General features: G+C 65.0%; 2 protein-coding genes across 2 annotated transcripts; both read left to right on the forward strand.

The window, feature by feature from the left end:
• Positions 1-1,290: 1,290 nt before the first annotated feature.
• PLXNB3 (plexin B3) lies at positions 1,291-15,956 on the forward strand (the record flags this gene model as incomplete). The annotated part of the gene is made up of 35 exons (XM_063085061.1): positions 1,291-1,323; positions 2,692-3,735; positions 4,172-4,351; positions 5,059-5,187; positions 5,277-5,377; positions 5,970-6,102; positions 6,285-6,441; positions 6,529-6,637; positions 6,721-6,835; positions 6,976-7,101; positions 7,180-7,296; positions 7,568-7,661; positions 7,741-7,910; positions 8,127-8,278; positions 8,511-8,616; positions 9,329-9,459; positions 9,768-9,944; positions 10,042-10,237; positions 10,382-10,621; positions 10,711-10,872; positions 10,945-11,096; positions 11,213-11,313; positions 11,389-11,612; positions 11,771-11,949; positions 12,145-12,211; positions 12,581-12,908; positions 13,062-13,165; positions 13,269-13,362; positions 13,751-13,929; positions 14,090-14,250; positions 14,592-14,739; positions 14,884-14,948; positions 15,024-15,099; positions 15,226-15,300; positions 15,625-15,956. Coding segments are annotated over 35 exons (5,730 nt in total), but the record flags the coding sequence as incomplete, so codon positions are not given.
• A 1,467-nt stretch (positions 15,957-17,423) lies between these two features.
• Positions 17,424-22,128, forward strand: SRPK3 (SRSF protein kinase 3). Its single transcript, XM_063083232.1, has 15 exons — positions 17,424-17,540; positions 17,612-17,742; positions 17,926-18,034; positions 18,142-18,229; positions 18,503-18,590; positions 19,175-19,281; positions 19,355-19,520; positions 19,620-19,645; positions 20,162-20,285; positions 20,372-20,611; positions 20,703-20,803; positions 21,169-21,276; positions 21,344-21,413; positions 21,494-21,586; positions 21,730-22,128. Exons 1-15 carry the CDS (start codon positions 17,482-17,484, stop codon positions 21,912-21,914), a joined length of 1,695 nt encoding a protein of 564 aa, XP_062939302.1. The 5' UTR covers positions 17,424-17,481; the 3' UTR covers positions 21,915-22,128.
• The last annotated feature ends 24 nt before the right edge of the window (positions 22,129-22,152 follow it).

Genomic DNA, 22,152 nt, shown 5'->3' on the forward strand with positions numbered 1-22,152 from the left:
GGCATGCGCAGGCCAGGGAGAAGCCAGGGTCCGCAGGGCCGACTAGCTGGGGTCAGGCAAAGGCCCTCAGGCGCCAGCCCCAACCCTGCAACGGCACCTCTTGATGCCTGGGGGCACGATGCCCCCCGAGGGGCTGGCTGTGGAGTTAGGAGGTGAGGAACCGGGGCTTCTGCCCCTAAATGAGAGAGCTGCCGCCAACCTGGGACAGGGGGCAGGGGAGGGAGGCTGCTCGCCTGGCTCCCCACCCCCACAGCCGGGTGGCCTGTGCTGCTCCATGGGGAAGGCAGAGACCCTAACCCAAGTGCACCTGCCCCTGTGCCATAGGCCCTGAGGCTAGTGGCCCCAGGGTGCCCTGTCAGAGTGGTAGGGGAGCCACCCCATGCAGGGAGGTGGTGTCTAGGCCCATCCTGGGATGGTGTTTCCCTGGGGTGGAGGGCAGGGAGCCGGCAACCAGTTGCCATGCCTGAAGCTACTGGCTGGGTTCCTGGTGGCTGAGCCCCTCACCCCCTCTCCTGTGGCCCCTCTTTGCCTCAGCCCCTCTCAAGCAGCATCCTCTGCTGGCACTACCCACTACCACCATGCTGCACCTGGCACGACTTTGCCAGTCCCCGGGGGCAGGACTGGGTAGGGACAGCCTGGCTGCTTGCTCTCTGGCCAGTCTTCTTGGGGGAGAAGCTCTTCTGGATGGGCCGCCTTTGTCAGCACCTCCTCTGCCCCCAGCCCGGACAAAGGCAGCATTGAGGGCTAGGACTGGCACTTCAGCGGGGCACCAAGGCTACCTCTGACCCTGCTGTGGGGGCTCTGAAGCCTACCCTGTGCCCTTCACAGGGACCCTGGGGGATGCAGGGAGGGGCACACTTGGCTGGCACACGGGTTGTGGGGCCAGATGGGGAGGATTAGTTGAAGGAAACCGTGTCCCTTTGTCCCCAGATCCCAGGGGGTGTCTCTCTGGGGGCGGGGAGTGGCAGGGAGCCCCCTGTTCAGAACAGCCCCGGTGGGGGTAAGAGCACCAGATAGTGGGTCCCTGGCCTGGGCCTCTGGACAGAGGGGACATTGTTGGGGTGGAGGCAGGGCTGCCTTGGCTCAGCCACTATTGACAAAGCTGCCAGCTGTGGTGGAGCCTGGTCTCCAGGCCCCTGCCCGCACACCCGCCCCCCTCCTCCCCCAGGGCCGGCGTGAATGGGGCCGAGCCTCGACTGTCTCCCTCCCAGTCAGGACAATGCCCCCACAGCCAGTCTGTGCCCGTCGCCACTGCCCCCAGGCAGCTGAGCTGAGATGTGCCACGCCACCCAGGACCGCTCTGCACTGCACCCCTGTGTGGCGGTAAGTGCCTGGGCCCCAGGTCCCCAAAGATGTCCCTGGGAGGGCTGGGATGGAGTAAAATAGCACAGGCCAGGGCTCAGGACACACAGGGGCTCCAACGTCCGGCGCTTCCCCGGGCTGCAGCCCCTCTGCCCCCACCCCCACCCAGCACTGGCGCAGATATCCCGGGCTCTGGAGGAAGTGCCCCTGCCCTTCCTGCCTGTGGCCCTGAGATAAGGGGCCCTGGGCCCTTCTCCAGCCCTGCTCTGGCTCTGCGTGCCAGCGGGCCCGCTCCCAGCTGGCACGTGCCCACCCGCTTGGCCGCGGCTGCGCAGACCCCAGCTCAACTCAGGACTCGGGCCTCGGGCCCTGCCTCCAGCTTCTGCGCCTTCCCAGGGGCTCTGCCCAGGGTCACATCTCTCTCTGTGTCTGCCACCTGGGCGGCCGGCTGCACTCAGAGTCCCCACCCTCGCCCTCAGGACTCAGCCTAGGCCCCCCTAGGCAAGTGTATCCCCACCCCAGCCCCACTGTTCAGCTCTTTCTGGCTTGCTCCCCTTCCTCCCTCTTCTCATGCAGCCCCCTCCACATCAACACCCACGCCCAGCCTCCCCCACCTCTGCCCTGACCAACCCAGCTGGGCTAAGGCCCTCTGTGGCATGGCCCTAGCCACCTGCTCCTTGCCATCTTTGGGACAGGCCACAGCAGTGTCTGGCTGCATCTTGGTCTGGGGCCCCCTGGCTGCCTCAGTTTCTCCCTGGCTCTCTCCCCCGGCTGGTGAGGGTCCCTCTTTGCAGCTGGCCCTGACTGCCCAGGGCGAGTTTTCCCTCCCTGTCCTCATGCCATGGGTGTGCCCCCTTGCTGTGTGGCAGCCTCACTCTTCTTGCCCCCGTGCCATCTCTCTTGCCTGGGTGGCGGGTGCAGGGTCACGCCGCCACGTGGCTTCCACCAGCCTCCCTTCTCCCATGTCTTCCAGGGTGTCTCGGGGCTCAGCCTCAGCTCTCTCCCTCCCCTCCCCTGCCCTCCGTGGTCTCTCCTCCCGCCATCCCTGCCCCTCTGTCACTTCGCATCCCTCTGTTCGTGCTCTTGTGGCTTTTCAGGGTCTGCCCCTGTTCAACAATCTAGATGCATATAAAGTGGAAGAGTAAAGAGTCTTTCTTGCGTGTGCAGGTGCGCGCGCCCCCTCCCCACCCCCACCCTCATCTTTCTCCAATTCTTGGACGCTCTCTTTGTCCCTCTTTCTGTCCTCCTCTCTCTATGCACCCTCTGTTTCTGTCTGTCCCTCTCTTTGCTTCTCCCTGTCCCTGTCCCCATCTCCCTCCCTCTCTGGCCCTCTCCACCCAACCCTGCTCTGCTCCGTCTCTGCCCTCACACCACTCGGCTCTCCCCCAGGCCCCAGTGATGGCTCCCTGGGCCCCCCTGGGCCTCCACCTCCTGCTGCTGCTGCTGCTGTCCCCACCGCCACTGTCCTCGACTTGGGTCCATCGCTTTTCCGCACCCAACACCACCTTCAACCACTTGGCACTGGAGCCGGGCCAGGGCACGCTCTACGTTGGCGCAGTCAACCGCCTCTTCCAGCTCAGCCCCGAGCTGCAGCTTGAGGCTGTGGCTGTCACTGGCCCTGTCATCGATAGTCCCGACTGCGTGCCTTTCCGTGACCCGGCCGAGTGCCCGCAGGCCCGGCTCACTGATAATGCCAACCAGCTACTGCTCGTGAGCAGCCGGGCCCGGGAGCTGGTGGCCTGTGGGCAGGTGAGGCAGGGTGTGTGCGAGAAGCGGCGCCTTGGGGACGTGGCTGAGGTGCTGTACCAGGCCGAGGACCCTGGCGACGGGCAGTTTGTGGCTGCCAATGCTCCGGGAGTGGCCACAGTGGGCCTGGTGGTGCCCTTGCCAGGTCGGGACCTCCTGCTTGTGGCCAGAGGCCTGGCGGGCAAGCTGTCGGCCGGGGTGCCGCCCCTGACCGTGCGCCAGCTGGCCGGGCTGCAGCCCTTTTCCAGCGAGGGCCTGGGCCGCCTGGTGGTGGGCGACTTCTCCGACTACAACAACAGCTACGTGGGGGCCTTTGCCGACGCCCGCTTCGCCTACTTCGTCTTCCACCGCCGTGGGGCCCGGGCCCAGGCCGACTACCACTCCTACGTGGCCCGCGTCTGCCTGGGGGACACCAACCTTTACTCCTACGTGGAGGTGCCCCTCACCTGCCGGGGCCAGGGCCTCATCCAGGCTGCCTCCCTTGCCCCGGGCACCTTGCTAGGGGCATTTGCTGCAGGCCTGAGGGGGGCACAGGCGGCCCTGTGCACCTTTCCTCTGGCCCAGCTGGACAGGAGCATGGAGCAGGCACGGAGGCTTTGCTACACAGCAGGCGGCCGGGGCCCCAGTGGCACGGAGGAAGCCACCGTGGAGTATGGCGTCACGTCGCGCTGTGTCACCCTGCCCCCTGTGAGTGGCCAGGACTTGGCTCCCAGATCCTGGCAGCGGGTGCTGCATTCTCTCTCTGCACCTCTGCCCGATGCCCCTCATCTTGTTTGCCCTGCCTCTCCCTCCGGGGATGGGGGCATCCCTCAACGCGGGCATGGGTGCTCTGCCACGATCATCTCTCACTGGCCCCTTGGCTGGGATGTCAAGGAGGGACTGGCTTGGTCTCCTAGCCTCCTACCTGCTCTCAGCCTGTTTCTTCCCATCTCTCTGTGCTGCATGCTCGTCCTACCATGGGGATTGGGGACCCAGCCTCCTGGCCCCCCAGCTCTGATTGCTCTGCCCTTGGGTCCCCTGGCCTTGCCCCCCAGCCTGCCAGGCTCTCTTCCCAGGGGCTGCCTGGGCATTCCCCACTGACTGGCTCTTCAGGGAGCTGAGTCTCCTCTCCCTGCCCATGTAGGACTCCCCTGAGTCATACCCCTGTGGTGACGAGCACACTCCCAGCCCCATTGCTGGCTGCCAGCCCCTGGAGGCCCAGCCCGTGCTGCAGCTTGGGCAGCCCATCAGTGCCGTAGCAGCCCTCCAGGCAGACGGGCACATGATAGCCTTCCTGGGGGACACCCAGGGCCAGCTACATAAGGTGAGGGCCTGATGGGGGGGGCGGTGCTAGCATGTCTTCCACACTGCCAGGCTGGGCCTAGACTTTCTGCCTATCCACATGCACCCATGCCTGAGATGGCTCAGGGATGCCCCCAGCACCCTCCACTTGCTGGTGGGTCAGAAGGCCTCACCACACATTGATGGGGGGCTGAGTGCCACCTGCTACTCTGGCTTCCACATGGGTGGCTTAGAATGACTGCCCAGGAGCCTCCTGAAGCAGTCCCACCTTCTCCGGTTGATGGGAGCTCACAGTTGGTCTAGGTGGGCAGGGTGAGCAGGGACTGGTGCTCAGAGCCAGCCTGGCCTCATAAATCTCTCCAAGGCAAGCTCTGGCCTCCTGGTGACCTGCTTGTCCCCCTATAGCTGCCCTCGCACCTGGCAGAACAGCCCTTGGCATCCAAGGGCCTCACCCAGGGTGCCCCTTCTGCCCCAGTGCTGCAGCCCCCTGTAGAACGTCCTGGCCCTGAGGGTGCTGAATGGGGAAGCAATGTGTGCCTCCCTCGATGGCTTGACAGGAAGGGGGCCAGCTGTTGAGGGACAAGGTGCTCCCTGGAAGCCTTTATGTTCCTGAAAAGGAGCCCCCACCGGGAGGAGAGCACGTGTCCTGAACAATCAGCCTTTGGCCATCTGGAGAGCTGGCCTTGGCTTGGCAGGGTGGCCCAGCCCTGTCCTTGTCCCCCCACCTAGGTCTTTCTCAATGGCTCCCAAGGCCAGGTGTACCACTCCCAGCAAGTGGGGCCTCCGGGCTCGGCCATCAGCCCAGACCTGCTAGTGGACAGCAGTGGTGGCCACCTCTATGTCCTGACTGCCCAGCAGGTGAGGCTATCCCAAGGGTTGGGGGCCAGCCACACACGGCCCTAGTCTCTGTACCAACTGCCTCTCTCCCCCGCGGACCTCCCTCCTAGGTGGACCGAGTACCCGTGGCAGCCTGCCTCCAGTTTCCGGACTGCACCAGCTGCCTCCAGGCCCAGGACCCACTGTGCGGCTGGTGCGTCCTCCAGGGCAGGTGAGCACAGGGCCTATGGCCAGGCTTGGGCCTATGGCCAGGCTTGGGCCAATAGGTGGTGTGCGCCAGGAAGCTTCACCTGGAAGTAGCTCTAGGTGTGCCTGGAGGCCAGCCCTGCTCATTGCTAAAGTCCCCCATCCTGCCACACCCAACCGAGCTGTGAAGTTGGTCGCCACCCCCATCCCATCACTGCCCAATCTGTTCACTTCTTATTCCAGCAGCTCCACCCCACTTCCAGGCCTCTGTCACCTCTCCCAGGACCCCTGCACAGCTGCCGGTGTCCCCTGGCCCACTCCAGCTCCCCTCCAGCCCATGCTGTATGCAGCAGCCCCAGGAATCTCTTATGGCAACCCTAAGTCAGACCCTCGTGCCCCGCCCCCATCCGAGGCGGCTCCCTGTCACTCACAATCAAGCCCAAAGCCTGCGCCTCAGCCACGAAGCGCCATGTGCCCAGCCCACTCCTCTCTCAGCACAGGCCCCTTCACTCCCCCCACCCACTGTGCTCTAACAGGGCCAGCCTCCCAATCCCCTACTACTGGTCACCTGGGGAGCCCGAGACTCACACGGTGACCCGGTGGGCCCCTGCCGGCAGGTGTACCTGGAAGGGCCAGTGCGAGCGGGCAGCCCAGCAGAACCAGTGGCTGTGGAGCTACGTGGAGCACAGCCGCTGCCTGCACATCCAGAGCCTGCTGCCGGCCCACCACCCCCGCCAGGAGCAGGGCCAGGTAGGGCACCCGCCACCAAAGGGCCCCCCAGGCAGTGTGGCCACAACCCCGGGCTGCCTCCTGTCCTCTTCCTCTCCCGCTGCCTCTGCTCCCACCCCCAGCAGTGCCCTTGCCTGCCCGGCTTGCCCACTGCCCCACTGTGCTCTGGCTCCAACTCCCTGTTTCTCTCACACGTGCCCCAGGTCACCTTGTCTGTCCCCCACCTGCCCACCTTGGCTATGGATGAATACTTCCATTGCGCTTTTGGGGACTACGAGACCTTGGCTCACGTGGAAGGGCCCCACGTGGCCTGCGTCACCCCTCCCCAAGACCAGGTGCCGCTTACCCCTCCAGGCACAGGTGAGGGCCCCCCTGGGGTAGGGGCTGGGTGGAAGCTGGAGCGGGCAGGAGCCGCATGATGTGCCCTGCCGCCGCCGCCCCTCCCAGACCACGTCACCTTGCCCCTGGCCCTGATGTTCGAGGACGTGGCTGTGGCTGTTGCCAACTTCTCCTTCTACGACTGCAGCGCTGTCCAGGCCTTGGAGGCGGATGCCCCGTGAGTTTCTGGGCCTGGCTCCTGCTGGGTAGGGGTGACGACCCCAAACGGCACCCAGCCTGAGCAGTCCCCCGCCTCTCCAGGTGCCGCGCCTGTGTGGGCAGCCTCTGGCGGTGCCACTGGTGCCCCCAGAGCAGCCACTGTGTGTATGGTGAGCACTGCCCAGAGGGTGAGAGGACCATCTACAGTGCCCAGGAGGTGGGTGGGCCCCACACCCGCGGGGCTCCCTTCACCTGCTGGGCCCCCCACAGCTGCCCACAGGCACTGCCCCCTGCCCAGGCCTGCCCGGGGAGCAGGCTTCTTGGGTTCTGAAGGGCTAAGGGGTCTCATTTTCCCAGGTGGATTTCCAGGTGCGCGGCCCAGGGGCTTGCCCCCAGGTCGAGGGCCTGGCAGGTCCCCGCCTGGTGCCTGTGGGCTGGGAGAGCCATTTGGCCCTGCATGTGCAGAACCTTCAACATTTTCGAGTGAGCAACGGGGCGGGCAGCAGGGCCGGTGGAGGGGAGTGCTGACAGTGTCCAGGGTCATGACAGTGTCCTCCACAGGGCCTGCCTGCCTCCTACCACTGCTGGCTGCAGCTGCCCGGAGAACTGCAGATGCTGCCAGCCTCCCTGGAGGAGACAGCCGGGGACATGGGCGTCATCCAGTGCCAGGCCCAACAGGTGGGTGGCCACCCCGCAGCCTCGCCGGCCGCTAGGCACCTTCTGCAGCCCTCGGACATCCCATTTCGCTCCCCTCCCTCCGTCTGCTTTTCCCAGGCCCTCGGGCTTGCTTCTATCCTGTTGTCATTCAAGAGAGCCTCTGTCCCTGGGCTCCCAGTCTGGCGGGAGATGCAGGGAACAATCACACTCATTCTGGGGGGTGTCCTGGAGGAGGCAGGAGGCAGGGGTGACCCAAGTAGAGGCCAAGCCCGACCCTACTCTCCACCTCCAGTTCCACCCCTCCATGTCCCAGCGGGAGCTCCCAGTCCCCATCTACGTCACCCGGGGTGAGACCCAGAGGCTGGACAACACCCGAACTCTTCATGGTGAGCCGGGCAGCCAGGCAGGGGCGGGCAGGGCACGCACTGGGGGAGGCGCCTTAGCTCACTGCCTGACCCTCCCTAGTGACCCTGTATGACTGCGCCGTGGGCCACCCTGACTGTAGCCACTGCCAGGCGGCCAATGGGAGCCTGGGCTGCCTGTGGTGCAGGGATGGCCAGCCTGCCTGTCGCTACGGGCCACTGTGCCCACCAGAGGCCGTGGAGCTGCTGTGCCCCATGCCCAGCATTGATGAGGTGATCGAACCCTCCTGCCGGGCCCTCACTGCCCAGCCCGCCACCCCTCGATGCCTCCTACTGTCCTATCCTCTCCCAGCTCAGACCAGCCCTGCCTCAGGCCCCGAACCCCAGCAGCTTGGCCCGGCCTCAGGCTGCTTGGCTAGCCATGTGCCCCCCACTACACAGTGGGGTGTGGGCTTGGGGGACCCCATCTTCCATCCCTCTCTGCTACAGATTGAGCCCCTGACTGGCCCACCAGAGGGTGGCTTGGCCCTCACCATCGTGGGCTCCAACCTGGGCCGGGCCTTTGCCGACGTGCGGGATGCTGTGAGCGTGGCTGGCCGGCCCTGCAGCCCCGACCCCTCTCTCTACCGCACCTCGGCCCGGTGAGGCGCCCAGGTGGGCGGGTGCAGGAGGGGACACCCTCCTAAGGAGGCCCTCAGAAACCAGCCACCCAGAGAGAAGGGAGGCGTGTGGCCAAAACGTGTGGGGCCCTGGGTCAGAGCACAAAAGGAAAATAAACGGGGGAGGGGAAGGGAACGGGCTCCCGGCAGTAGCTGGCAGGCTGCCCATGGCTCCCATGGGGCCCTGAACAACTCCCGGGCCTCGGCTCCTCAGGATTGTGTGTGTGACATCTCCCGCCCCCAACGGCACCACCGGACCCGTCCAAGTGGCCATTAAGAGTCGACCGCCAGGCCTCTCGACCCAGCACTTCACCTACCTGGTCAGTGCCTACCCTGCGGTGGTCCCAATGCAGGGGTGGTGGGAGGGCGGGCCAGGAGGGGCAGGCACCTAGGCGAGGATGTCAGACTGGATCTGAGGGAGGGAAGCCACGTGATCTGAGTGGAGGCAGGCTGGGGCAGTGGCGGGACAGCGGGGACACTGCTGCTGGCAGCCACCCAGGAGGGAGGCAGGCAGCGGAAGCAGTGAGCAGCGGGCAGCCACGCCATTCTGGAACACGGAGTTGTCAGGACTTGCTGCGGGCCTGGCTGCTGGCAGGCGCGGGGGCAAAGGGGAGAGTGGGAGCCTCTCCAGGCACAAGCCTCAGCCCTGGGCACCTGGTGGGGCCATTTCTGATACGGGAAGCCCAGGGTGGCAGCAGTAGAAGGCAGGGTTGTGTTAGCGTCAGGAGCTCTGCTGGAACATGCAGCACCCCAAGGTGGCAACTGGATCTCAGGGTTAGAGCTCGGGGGGCTGGGGGTGCAAGCTGTGGTGGAGAGGAGGCCGTCCCAAAGGGAGAGCTGGCGGCGGGGAGCTGCAGAGGCTCAGGCACAGCGCTTCTGGAAGGGGGGTGTGGTCGGCTGTGGCCCGGAGGGGGGGGGCGAAGTCAACATTCGGGCCTGCACCTCGAAGCCTGCAGGCCTCGGGGATGGGCCCAAGGTGCGGAAGCACCTGGCCAGGCTGCTACACCTGCCCCAGCCTGCCCTGTTCCCCAGGACCCTGTCCTGCTGAGCCTGAGTCCTCGGTGGGGCCCTCAGGCAGGGGGCACCCAGCTCACCATCCACGGGCAGCACCTGCAGATAGGAGGCAACATCAGCGCCTTTGTGGGCGGCCAGCCCTGTCCCATGTGAGTATCCGGCCCTGCCTGCCCACCAGGGGCAGAGGCTGCTCCCCTTCTGGTTTGGGTCTGGCTGCTGTTGTGTAGGGGGCACTCCCTGCAGGCCTCAGTGCCCCCTTCCACACAGCGGGAGCAGCGGAGTCAGGCTCCCTAAGATCCCCATCAAAGCCAAGACAAATGGCTGCTGTGCCCACCCTAGGGGTCTCTGCCCTCACTGAGGGAGGCAAAGTGGTCCTCTCGTGGGGGACTGGGCCAGGGCTAGGGCCGAAGGGCAGCAGTCAAGCCCCAGATGAAAGACCCCTCTGCCCACCCTGCAGCCAGGAGCCAGTGTGTCCTGAGGCCATCGTCTGCCGCACCATGCCCCAGGCTGCCCCAGGAGAGGCGGTGGTCCTTGTGGTCTTTGGCCATGCCCAGCGCACGCTGCTCGCCAGCACCTTCCACTACACTGCCAATCCCCAGCTCGTGGCAGCGGAGCCCAGCGTCAGCTTCCGGGGGTGAGGAGCAGCCTGGGCACCATGCCAGAGGGAAGGCAGGGAGTGGGGCTGGGCTGCCCACTGCCCGCCCGCCCCTCTGACTGCCGTCCTGGCACAGGGGTGGGCGGCTGATCCGTGTCAGGGGCACGGGCCTGGACGTGGTGCAGCGGCCCCTGCTGTCTGTGTGGCTGGAGGCTGAGGCAGAGTTGCAGGCTTCGGGGACCCAGCCCCAGGACCCAAACCCGATGAGGAGTTGTGGGGTCCCTGCTGCAGACCCCCAGGCTTGCGTCCAGCTCGGGGGGGGCTTGCTGCAGGTAAGCACCCAACCAGCAGGTGCCAGGGCTGCCCCCAGGCTGTGCTCAGTGAGGAGGGATGGGGGGGTGCGCCGTGTCCCCAGGAGCGAGCAGGGAAGCCCCAGTTCACCCCACCTATGGCGCCGGCCCTGGCTACCCCCACAGTGCTCCACCGTCTGCTCTGTCAACTCGTCTACCCTCCTCCTGTGCCGAAGCCCTGCTGTGCCAGACGAGGCCCGCCCACAGCGGGTCTTCTTCGCCCTAGACAACGTGCACGTGGACTTCACCAGCGCCAGTGGGGGCCAGGCCTTCCTGTACCAGCCCAACCCCCGCCTGGCCCCCCTCAGTCGCGAGGGGCTCGCCCGCCCCTACCGCCTCAAGCCAGGCCACGTCCTGGATGTGGAGGTGAGGGCCGTCAGCAGCCCAGCACCGCCAGGGCACTCGGGTCACCTCTGTGGGGGGCTGGACCAGCTCAGGCTCCTGGTGTTTCCCAGGGCGAGGGCCTCAACTTGGGGATCAGCAAGGAGGAGGTGCGTGTGCACATCGGCATTGGCGAATGCCTGGTGAAGACGCTCACGCTCACCCACCTGTACTGCCAGCCGCCCCCGCGCGCCCCCCAGCCTGTCAACAGCTCCAGTGCCCTGCCACAGTTCGTGGTGAGTCTGCGCCCGGGCGGGCAGGTGGGAGGGCTGGCGCTGCAGGCCCACACTCAGGAGCCCTGCCCCCAGGTGCAGATGGGCAACGTGAGGCTGGCCCTGGGCCCCGTCCAGTACGAGGCCGAGCCTACGCTGTCTGCCTTCCCCGTGGAGGCCCAGGTGGGCCTGGGCATGGGCGCTGCCGTGCTGATCGCCGCCGTGCTCCTCCTCACCCTCATGTACAGGTGAGGGGTCTCCCTTCCGCCCTCTTGACTATTGGGAAGGGTGGCCCACGGCAGGCCCCTGGGCTGGCAGCCCTCCTGGCCTGGGCGTGTGGCTAACGCCTGGTCCCTGGCTGCAGGCACAAGAGCAAGCAGGCCCTACGGGACTACCAGAAGGTGCTGGTGCAGCTAGAGAACCTGGAGACCGGTGTGGGCGACCAGTGCCGCAAGGAGTTCACAGGTGGGGCGGGGGATGGGCGTGGGGACAGAGGGCTTGCCCGGCCTGAGCTCACACTCGGCGGCTCCCGACCCACAGACCTGATGACCGAGATGACCGACCTCAGCAGCGACCTGGAGGCCAGCGGGATCCCCTTCCTGGACTACTGCACTTATGCCGAGCGTGCCTTTTTCCCTGGCCGTGGAGGCTGCCCGCTGCAGCCCGAGCTCCAAGGGCCCGGGGAAGAGGGCCGCCGTGCCACCGTGCACCAGGGCCTCACGCAGCTCTCCCACCTGCTCAACAGCAAGCTCTTCCTCCTCACGGTGAGGACCTTGTGGGCACTCAGCAGGCGTCAGGCAGGGCAGGGGCCTCAGTGGGCAAAAAGGTGGAGATGGGGACAGGGCCAGCCGGGCCAGAGGTGTGAGTACAAAGGTGGGGGGTGCATGGGGCTTCCCAGAGTGAGCACCAGCCCCCTGCCCAGCTTATCCACACCCTGGAGGAGCAGCCCAGCTTCTCCCAGAGGGACCGCTGCCATGTGGCTTCACTGCTGTCCCTGGCTCTGCACGGCAAACTTGAGTACCTGACCAACATCATGAGGACTCTGCTTGGTGACCTAGCGGCCCATTACGTGCACAAGAACCCCAAGCTCATGCTGCGCAGGTTGGCCTTGACCTGGGTATGGCAGCAGGGGTGGGGGCTTACCACTGACCTGTCCGTGCCCCACCTTGGGCAGGCTCTCCCCCTTGAGTGAGCGGGGCCAGGAGCCCCCAGGAGCAGGTTGGAAGGGAAGTGGAGGGGCGTGCTCACTGGGGACTTGCGCACAAGGGCTGATGGACCTGTGGCTACTCCCTACAGGACAGAGACCATGGTGGAGAAGCTGCTCACCAACTGGCTGTCCATCTGCCTCTATGCGTTCCTGAGGGTGAGGGGCACTGCCCAGCCTGCCTCGGCCCTGGATGGCACTCTTCTCCTCTCCCACCATGTGCGGGCTGCTGCCTGCCTGTGGCCTCTCTGACCTGCACACCAATTCCCCTGAGGGCCTTGGGCAGGCCATGAAAAGAGGATAATGAGAGCCATCTCCCTGTCCCGCAGGCTCACTGTGAGGCCCAGCAAGAGGGGGCATTGGGAAGGGGAGGGCTCGGAGCCCCCATCCAGAGGCCCGCACTGGTTGCTGTCATCCATGCGTCCTGGCTCTGTGCCCCTCCCCACCCCCACCACACCCTCCTCTGGGCCTCATCCAGCAGGCACAATGGCCCCCATGGCCAACACTGGCCCATCTTGATGGTTGCAGGAGGTGGCTGGTGAGCCACTGTACCTGCTCTTCCGGGCCATCCAGTACCAGGTGGACAAGGGTCCCGTGGATGCTGTGACAGGCAAGGCAAAACGAACGCTGAATGACAGCCGACTGCTGCGGGAGGACGTGGAATTCCGGCCCCTGACCCTGATGGTGCTGGTGGGCCCTGGGGCTGGCGGGGCTGCAGGGAGCAGCGAGGTGCAGCGCGTGCCGGCCCGGGTGCTCGACACGGACACCATCACCCAGGTCAAGGAGAAGGTGTTGGATCAAGTCTACAAGGGCACCCCCTTCTCCCAGAGGCCCTCAGTGCATGCCCTAGACCTTGGTGAGAGAGCCAACCCCGCCCCACCTGCCTGTCCACCCACCCCAGGGACCTTTGCCCAGCCCCTCAGTCCATAGATGCTCACCTCTGCCTTGCTATGCATGGGGGACTTGGGGAACAGGCTGTGGGTTGATTGGCTTTCCTGGATCCCTCCAGAGTGGCGCTCAGGCCTAGCTGGTCACCTAACCTTGTCAGATGAGGACTTGACCTCGCTGACCCAGAACCACTGGAAGAAACTCAACACCCTGCAGCACTACAAGGTGCTGGGCGGATGGGTGGGGAGGGTGGGAGCAGGGGACAGCCCCCTGTCTGGGGGATCAGCCAGAGAAGGGGGCCAGACTCTGCTCCCCCGCCTCCCGCCAGGTCCCAGATGGAGCCACAGTGGGGCTCATCCCTCAGCTGCACAACAGCAGTGCCATCTCCCAGAGCCTGGCCCAGAGCTGCCCCTCCGGAGACAGTGAGTCACTCCAGCTCAGATGCCCATCTGCCCCTGGAGCTCGAGCAGGGCTGGCACCGGCCCTGGGCCACACTCACCAGAGCCTGAGGCTGGGCAGGCAGAAGTCCTGGTAACACCATCTGCCTTGCCCGCGTCGCCCACCCCACCTTGCCAGCGGGCAAGGCAGAGCTCCAGGCAGAGCCAAAGGCCTGGGGCTCCGGAGCCATGTGGTGTTGGTGTGAGTGAGCCCCTGGGCTGCCGCCCTTCTCTCCCCTTCTCTCCCCATCTGCCCTCCTTTCCTCCGTGCCCCCACCCTGCCCTGTGGAGAGAGTGAACTGGGCATCCCAGGCCAGTGGCGTAGGGTGGGTAGCAGGGGCACAGGACTGAGGCCGGGCTCCCACGCCCTCAGACATCCCCATGCTGGAGGACGGCGAGGAGGGCGGGGTCCGCCTCTGGCACCTGGTGAAGGCCACCGAGGAGCCAGAAGTGGCCAAGGCACGGCGCAGCAGCCTGCGGGAGCGGGAGCGGGAAAGGGTGCGGGCCAAGGCCATTCCAGAAATCTACCTCACCCGCCTGCTCTCCATGAAGGTCGGTGCAACCGGGGGAGCCAGGCCCTGGCGGAGGCTCACCAAGGGGTCCCTGACTGAGCTGGGGAGTGGACAGGGTCCTAGAGGGGCAGAGGGGCAGCCCCGCTAGCTGCCGGTCCCCACCTCCTGCCCTCCACACAGCCCTCGCCCCTGTTTTGCAGGGCACACTGCAGAAGTTTGTGGATGACACCTTCCAGGCCATCCTCAGTGTGAACCGGCCCGTGCCCATCGCCATCAAGTACCTGTTTGACTTCCTGGATGAGCTGGCAGAGAAGCATGGCATCGAGGACCCGGAGACGCTGCACATCTGGAAGACTAACAGGTGCCTTTCCTGTTTCCCCCTGCCCCCAGCTGTGCAGATGGTCCACTGAGTCCCATAGGGACAAGGACATTCCCAGGGCAGAGGTGGCAGGTCCAAGGCAGGAGCCCAGGCTTTGTGGCACCTACCCTGGGTTTGTGGGCCTCCCAGCATGAACTCACAGAAATATCTGGGGCCCAGATCACCTGGTCCATGAGGACAGCTCCCAGTGGAAATCAGGGCCAGTGGAAATCATGCTGCCTGAGATTGCCGCCTCCAGTAGACCAGACGTGCATGTGGCAGGGGTGGGAGGAAGTTACCATGGTGGGCCAGGGCCTCTGCCCACTTCCAGCCCGTGTCCCCAGCCTGCTGCTGCGGTTCTGGGTGAATGCCTTGAAGAACCCACAGCTCGTCTTCGATGTGCGGGTGTCGGACAACGTGGACGCCATCCTTGCAGTCATTGCCCAGACTTTCATCGACTCCTGCACCATCTCAGAGCATAAAGTGGGCCGGGTGAGAGCTGAACTTGTGGGGGAAGCCACGGGGGCTCTGCGCAGAGCCTGGCTGGGGGTGGGTATAATGGGGTCCAGGAGGTGGGGACACTGGTGGCTCTTCCACCTCCTAGCTCATGCCTAGCACCTCCCCCACCTGGAGCAGGACTCCCCAGTGAACAAATTGCTCTACGCCCGGGAGATCCCTCGCTACAAGCAGATGGTGGAGAAGTAGGTGTCAAAGCCGTCAGGGCTGTGGGGGATGGGGCTGCCTTGCCCTATCCCTGACTCTGTCCACTCCTCCAGGTACTACGCAGACATTCGCCAGAGCTCTCCAGCCAGCTACCAGGAGATGAACTCTGCTCTGGCTGAGCTCTCTGGGGTGAGGCATGGCCCAGGGGGCACTCTCCTTCACATATGGGGGGAAAGACTGGCAGAGTGGAGGGGGAAACCTTGGGGCTTGCAGCCCGGGCTGGGGCCTCACCCCTCCCCCATGTGCTGCCCCCAGAACTACACCTCTGCTCCCCACTGTCTGGAGGCTCTGCAAGAACTTTACAATCACATTCACAGGTATTACGACCAGGTGAGGCCAGGGGCACTCCGGATGGGAGGGGCGGGCACCTATAGCGAGGTGGAGCAAAGAAGGAGGCCTGTGGAATTTCCCCAGGGGTGGCCCAATCCAGGCAGAGGGGAGGAAGCATGCCTGCCTGTGCTGGAAGGGCCTAGGTTGGGGCTTAGTTTCCAGCTGGATTCCCCAGAGAGGCCCCAGATGTGATTCTCCAGCAAGCAATACTCCAGTCCCAGCTGTATCCTCAGGCCCTTCCTGAGATAGAAGCAGGGCTAAGTGGCCCTGGGCCAGCGGGCAGAGGGGTGGGACCTCAGGCGGTACCTTCGTCTGCCCTGGCAGATCATTAGTGCCCTAGAGGAGGACCCTGTGGGCCAGAAGATGCAGCTGGCCTGCCGCCTGCAGCAGGTTGCCGCCCTGGTAGAGAACAAAGTGACCGATCTGTGAGCTTGGGCCAGCTTAGAAAGCAGCAAGCAGGAACTGCCACCGCAGTGCCTTATGACCCCTGGACTGAGCCAGCGACCAAGGAGGGGCCAGCAGAGCCTGGAGGTGCCGGTGTACAGCCAGGCGCCATGCCCAGCAGTGGGCTCCCTGCAGGCCGCCTCCCACCCCAGCCCACCAGCCTTTCCCCACCTGGGCTTGTTTCTAATTTATAACAGTCCCTGCCCTTCCACCACCCCCGCCCCCCACTGTATTTATTTGCTTGCTAGAGAATCACATCTGGAAATGAAACAGAAATACATCTTTTTAGAAAAGGCCCAGTCCCCAGCTTTTGCCTTCTCCTGCAAGAGTCGACTTGGTGCTCGCCCCCAGGTCTGGGAGACACTTGGCCTCATGGCTGTGACCTGCCACCCAAGGAAAAAGAGGCCATCAGGCACCCCCAGGCTGTACCTTCCCCGGCCTCCCCTGGCCCCACAGGAAAGCTGCCCCCCTCCATCTATGTCTGCCCCGCCGCTACCAGTTCTTCCCTGGCATAGGGACACTGGACCAAGTGTCTCCCATCTTGGGATAATCACTGTCACTGCCAAGCCCTATCCACTTCATTTGGATTCCCCCAACTGGCCTCCTAGCTCCATGCCCTTCTCCTCAAAGCAGCCAGCGTGATCTCCTAAGAGCAAATTGCTCATCTGCCTCCACTGGAACTCCACACCAGTACCCTCAGACACCAGTGGGGCCCCTTTGCCTGCTCGAGGCCTCTCGCTTCCCCCCCCGGCAACCATGCTGCAGCCAGGGCCAGCATGTGGAGGTCTCAACCACATCCTGCAGTCCTCAGCCCCAGCAGTGCCCTGTGCTGCCCTGGATGCTTCTGGGGACCCAATTCCCCCTGGTCTCTCAGGATGCAGCCCCAAGTTCGCAGATTCCCTCTGTCATCAGCCTGCTCAAGGGGCAGTGGCTGTGGACTTGCTTGTTCCCCAGGGGTGCCTGGTGTTGGTGGAGACAATGAGCGGAGCCGGGCAAGGAAGCCCACGAGCTAGGGGGAGGCCAATCGGGTCCAGTAGCAGGAATCTTCCACTTGGTGGGCCTGGCACCTCTGCTGGGAGGAATGAGTGGCCCTCAGCTCACATCCCTGACACCTGCTCGGCCAGGGGGTCCCCAATGACACCACATTCAGGGAGGGTGCTTAACTCCCACCTGTCTTAGGGGTCGATGAGCCACAGGAAAAGCAGGAACCGAGTTGGGAATGGGGTTCCAATGGGAATGGGAGGGGTCACCTCCAGGAGGACTCCCACAGGACTAAGTGGGAAGTTTGAGAATATTCCAAAAGGGGTGCTTGTGTCCTGGGGCACAGAGGGGCCCCCGCCTAAGGACATGGTCGCCATGTCGACTACATCCTTTCATGGGTGGCCCCCGCAGTCACCCCTGGGTTCTGGGTTGTTTTGTCCCGTGTACGTGTCATCCCGATCCTGGGGTGCAGGCTCAGCCTAGGGTCTGATCCCAAGCGGTGGCCCCCTCCGCCAGCCCTGGGGCGGGGACACAGCGGGGGGGGGGGAGGCTTGGCCTGGGGGCCGGGCTCTCCAGGGCTGCAGTCTCCGCGCCGCCCCCTCCCCGCGCTGTATACCTTGCCCACAGCTGAGCAGCTGGGAGGCTATTTATAAAGGCGGGTGAGATCAGCGGCCGAGGCTATAAATGCACGGGCCACGGCCGGGCCCCACAGGAGCAGCCGCCCGGGGCGCCGGAGCTGCGGGCCACGGGGCCAGGATGAGCGCCAGCACGGGCGGCGGCGGCGGCGGCGGCGACAGCAGCGGTAGCAGCAGCAGGTAGGGCCCGGCCCGGGCGCCCGGGGCCCCTGGTGCCTCGCGTGCTCACTGCCCGCCCACCCCACCCGCAGCTCACAGGCCTCCTGCGGGCCCGAGTCCTCGGGCTCCGAACTAGCTCTGGCCACGCCAGCGCCTCGGATGCTGCAGGGGCTCCTGGGCTCCGATGATGAGGAACAGGAAGACCCCAAGGACTACTGCAAGGGTGAGGCCTGGCCTTGGCGCATGCGGCCAGAGGGCCACTACAGAGGCTCGGGACAGCCCAGGAAGAGGAGGGTGCCTGGAGCCCGGGCCCATGTGGGCCAGATGGCCAGCAGGGCTGAGCTGTCCCGGGGGACAGGGAGCACGGGAGACGCCCCCATCGTGACCTAGCAGCTTCCTTCCGCAGGCGGCTACTACCCTGTGAAGATCGGCGACCTGTTCAATGGGCGGTACCACGTGGTGCGCAAGCTGGGCTGGGGCCACTTCTCCACCGTCTGGCTCTGCTGGGACATCCAGTGAGTGCCCCCTTCCCACCCCCCATCCCCGGGCCCAGCGCTGGCTGGGATCCTGCCCCTGTGGGTCTGGCCAGGGCCCGCAGCCCGCAAGGGTTTTGGTATTGCAGGCGCAAGCGCTTCGTGGCCCTGAAAGTGGTGAAGAGCGCGGGGCACTACACAGAGACAGCTGTGGATGAGATCAGGCTCCTGAAATGTGTGAGGCGCCTCCCCTGCCCGCTCCCGGCTCCCCGCAGTCCTGGGGCCTGGCGATGGGGTGCAGGGCCCGCGGGGCTCCGGAGGGGCAGGCTCCAGCTGGCTCAGCCCGAGGGGGAGGGCCTGGAGGGGTGGGAGGGGCCGGCAGCCTTCCTTCCAGCAGGGCCCAGCTGGAGCCGGACTGGGGGGGTGCAGAAGTACTTCAGGGGACAATGAGGGGAGCAGCTGGTGAGGGGCAGGTTGGAGCCATCTGTGGCCCCTTGGCTTTTGCTCCAGGTCCGGGACAGTGACCCCAGTGACCCCAAAAGAGAGACCATTGTCCAGCTCATTGATGACTTCAGGATTTCAGGGGTTAATGGAGTCCGTATCCTTTGCAGGATGAACAAAGCAGTGTGACAGCAAAGGGGCCAACTCATGCCTTCCTAGCTACTAGGGCCTCAGTTTGCTCATCTGCACAATGGGGCTTTATCCCTTCCAGTAACACTAGTCTATGAAATGACCCCATCCCTTTGGGGATTGGTGTTAACAGGAGTGGAGGCAAGGAGTGGGTAACCAGGTTGGCAGTGGTTATCCGTCGATGTTGCTGAGTTACCCCCAGAAGGCAGGGGTGCCTCCATGGCAGTGCCTTCCCTTTGGGGACTGCCAAGAGGCCCCTGAGCATAGCTGGGCATAGGAGTGGGGCTGGCCTGAGAGGCCTCTATGTCTGTTTCTCCAGTGCCCTGTCTCTACCATGACCACGAAATGTACGATCCCAGTTGGTATGCTTCTGAGAGTGATAGGGACACTCTAAATAAGGACGCTAGGACAGTGGTGACCACCAGGACTGCTCAGGGCAAGCCCTGCCTCCCCCACCTCTTCACTGCCCAAGCCTTGTTGACGCCCCCCGAGGGTGGGCGGGACTGTGACCCAGCTACGCTCCCACCGGCCACCCTTCACTCCAAGCCACAGATGTGTGCATGGTGCTGGAGGTCCTGGGCCACCAACTCCTCAAGTGGATCATCAAGTCCAACTACCAGGGCCTGCCTGTGCCCTGCGTGAAGAGCATCATGAGGCAGGTGAGTGCTGCCCACCAGGCATCCCAGCCCAGCCTGGGTGGAGCCGCTGGAGTTCAGGTGTGGCTCTTCTCAGGTGCTGCGTGGCCTGGACTACCTCCACACCAAGTGCAAGATCATCCACACAGACATCAAGCCCGAGAACATTCTGCTGTGTGTGGGTGACGCCTACATCAGGCGCCTGGCTGCTGAGGCCACAGAGTGGCAGCAGTCAGGGGCGCCACCCCCGTCCCGCTCCACAGGTACTAGGAGCCTGTGTGGGGCTGGGCTGGGGCCTCTGGGCCTCTGCCCCTGCCTGAGTCTCCACTCTTTTCTCTCCCCATCCCCCACCTGCACCCCAGTCAGCACTGCCCCCCAGGAGGTCCTGGTAAGTTGGGGCACCCCTTTTTGCCTTTGTCTCCTGTCCCCATCTGAGTCAGCTGGAGGCCATCTCCGCAGAGCTCACCTCCTCAGCCACACTGGTTCCGCCCCTCCCCACCTCCATGGGTCACCTGTGGTGGCACTTCTGGGTGGTTCAGATGAGGGTGATATGTAGGGTGGGTCACGCACCTCGAAATACCCCTGGTGGCCACTGGGCTCACCCCTCAGTGGAAGGATGTGTGTCTTCCCCTGACGGTTACTTCAGGTCGCCTCAGCTGGGGCTGTGAGGGGACAGGGGGCCGTCTGAAGCAGACCTTTAGAGAGTAGAGGGACAGGAGGTGAGGCAGGGAGATGGGTGAGGGGCTGGTACCAAGAGGCGGGCCACAGTGGTGGCGCCACATTCCGGCATCCATGGGAGCCCTGGGGTCTGGAGGCCTTGTCACTTGTGAGGTGTGCAGGCCATGGCAAAGGCTGACTGGGGAGGGCGACAGGAACCCTGGGGTGACCCTGGCTCTGACGGCAGACCGGTAAGCTGTCCAAAAACAAGAGGAAGAAGCTGAGGCGTAAACGGAAGCAGCAGAAGCGGCTGCTGGAGGAGCGGCTGCGGGACCTGCACAGGCTGGAGGCCATGGAGGCACAGGCCGAGGGTGAGGGCAGGGGCGCGCCGGGCTGCCAACGCACATGCGGCCGCAGGGGCGTCTGCTCACACGCCTCCTCCTCCCCATCTCCCCAGACTCTGGCTCCAGACTAGAGGGGGGCAGCGGCTCCACCTCCTCTTCGGGCTGCCACCCCGAGGGGACCCGGTCAGGCCCCTCCCCTGCGTCGTCCTCCCCAGCCCCAGGGGGCAACCGCAGCCTCAGCCCCAGCTCACAGACCTCAGGCTTCTCGGGCTCCCTTTTCTCTCCCGCCTCGTGCTCCATCCTCTCAGGCTCGTCCAATCAGCGCGAGACCGGGGGCCTCCTCTCACCCAGCAGTGAGTTGGGTGGCAGATGGCGGGCGGCGGGCGGGCCGGCCTGAGAGAAGCCAGGCCGCCTCAGGCACTCTCCCTTCTCTTCCCTCCCCAGCACCATTTGGTGCCTCAAACCTCCTGGTGAACCCCCTGGAGCCCCAAAATGCAGACAAGATCAAGATCAAGATCGCAGACCTGGGGAACGCCTGCTGGGTGGTATGAGCAAGCCTTGGAGAGCACAGTTGGGGACCCTGGTCTGAGGGTGGAGGCTCAGGCCTGCTCTTGGGGAGCCCCTCCCCGGGCCTAGAGTGCACACGACCCAGTGGCTCAGCCAAGGCTCATTCAGCGGCCCACTTGATCAGAGCTGCGGTCTGCTGCATGCCATGGGCCCAAACCACCGAAGTGAGCCATGGCTAGGGGCAGGGGACCAGTGGGAAGGGGCCAGCCCCTCTGAGGACATGAGAGCAAGCCCCGCCGAGCTCCTTGGGTGCACAAACGAAGGTGCACGGCAGGAGTGGGGGTCGGCGGGATAGGCCAGGCTCGGCCCCGGATGCTGTCCCCAGGACTCCCCTTGCCTCCAGCACAAGCACTTCACCGAAGACATCCAGACACGGCAGTACCGGGCCGTGGAGGTTCTGATCGGCGCCGAGTACGGCCCCCCCGCAGACATCTGGAGCACAGCGTGCATGGTAGGCCCGCCTGCCCCCCGCCTAGGGCCGGCCTGCCTGCCACAGCCTCACCCTCTCCCGCTTCCAGGCCTTCGAGCTGGCCACCGGCGACTACCTGTTTGAGCCCCACTCTGGAGAAGACTACAGTCGTGATGAGGGTAGGAGGGAGCGGCAGGCCCTGCGCAGCCCTGGGGCCTCCCAGCCTCCCACAGGCCTCCCAACCCCTCTCTGCCCACAGACCACATCGCTCACATCGTGGAGCTCCTGGGGGACATCCCCCCGGCCTTCGCCCTCTCAGGCCGCTACTCCCGAGAGTTCTTCAACCGCAGAGGTGTGGGCCGAGCAGGCTCAAGCCACCTGGCTATGGGGAGGTTGGGGCGGGGACCTCAGATTCTGAAATAGAGGGTACGCTGGGTCCCAGCAGCCAAGTGCAGGCAGGCGTGCAGAGCCTGACGCCGCCTCCCCTGCCCCCAGGAGAGCTGCGGCACATCCACAACCTCAAGCACTGGGGCCTGTACGAGGTGCTCATGGAGAAGTACGAGTGGCCCCTGGAGCAGGCCACGCAGTTCAGCGCCTTCCTGCTGCCCATGATGGAGTACATCCCCGAGAAGCGGGCCAGCGCGGCCGACTGTCTCCAGCACCCCTGGCTCAACCCCTAGCCCCACATGGCTTTGGGCAGCTTAGGGCAGGCCAGGCTCTGCCCCCCGCTCTCAGTGCCTTGAGGGGAAGCCAGCCCCCTCCTCCCCATGGCTAAGCAGATCGATGCCGGGGCCAGGCCCATCTCTCAGAATTTGTTGTGCCCAACATCCTCCTCGAGGGTCCTCTGAGTGGGAAAGTGTGTGTGGTTCTTTCTTAATAAAGTGTGAACTGGAACACCACCGTCCTGGACTGAGGGAG

Source organism: Cynocephalus volans, chromosome X (assembly GCF_027409185.1).
Source record: "Cynocephalus volans isolate mCynVol1 chromosome X, mCynVol1.pri, whole genome shotgun sequence".
NCBI classification, from domain to species: Eukaryota; Metazoa; Chordata; class Mammalia; order Dermoptera; family Cynocephalidae; genus Cynocephalus; species Cynocephalus volans.

What these genes read in the sequence shown, in the direction of transcription:
- SRPK3 (XM_063083232.1), top strand. Translation starts at nt 17,482, where the DNA reads ATGAGCGCCAGCACGGGCGGCGGCGGCGGCGGCGGCGACAGCAGCGGT. An exon ending in TGGCTCTGCTGGGACATCCA is followed by an intron (nt 18,035 to 18,141) that starts GTGAGTGCCCCC and finishes TTGGTATTGCAG; the next exon opens with GCGCAAGCGCTTCGTGGCCC. An exon ending in AGAGTTCTTCAACCGCAGAG is followed by an intron (nt 21,587 to 21,729) that starts GTGTGGGCCGAG and finishes CCCTGCCCCCAG; the next exon opens with GAGAGCTGCGGCACATCCAC.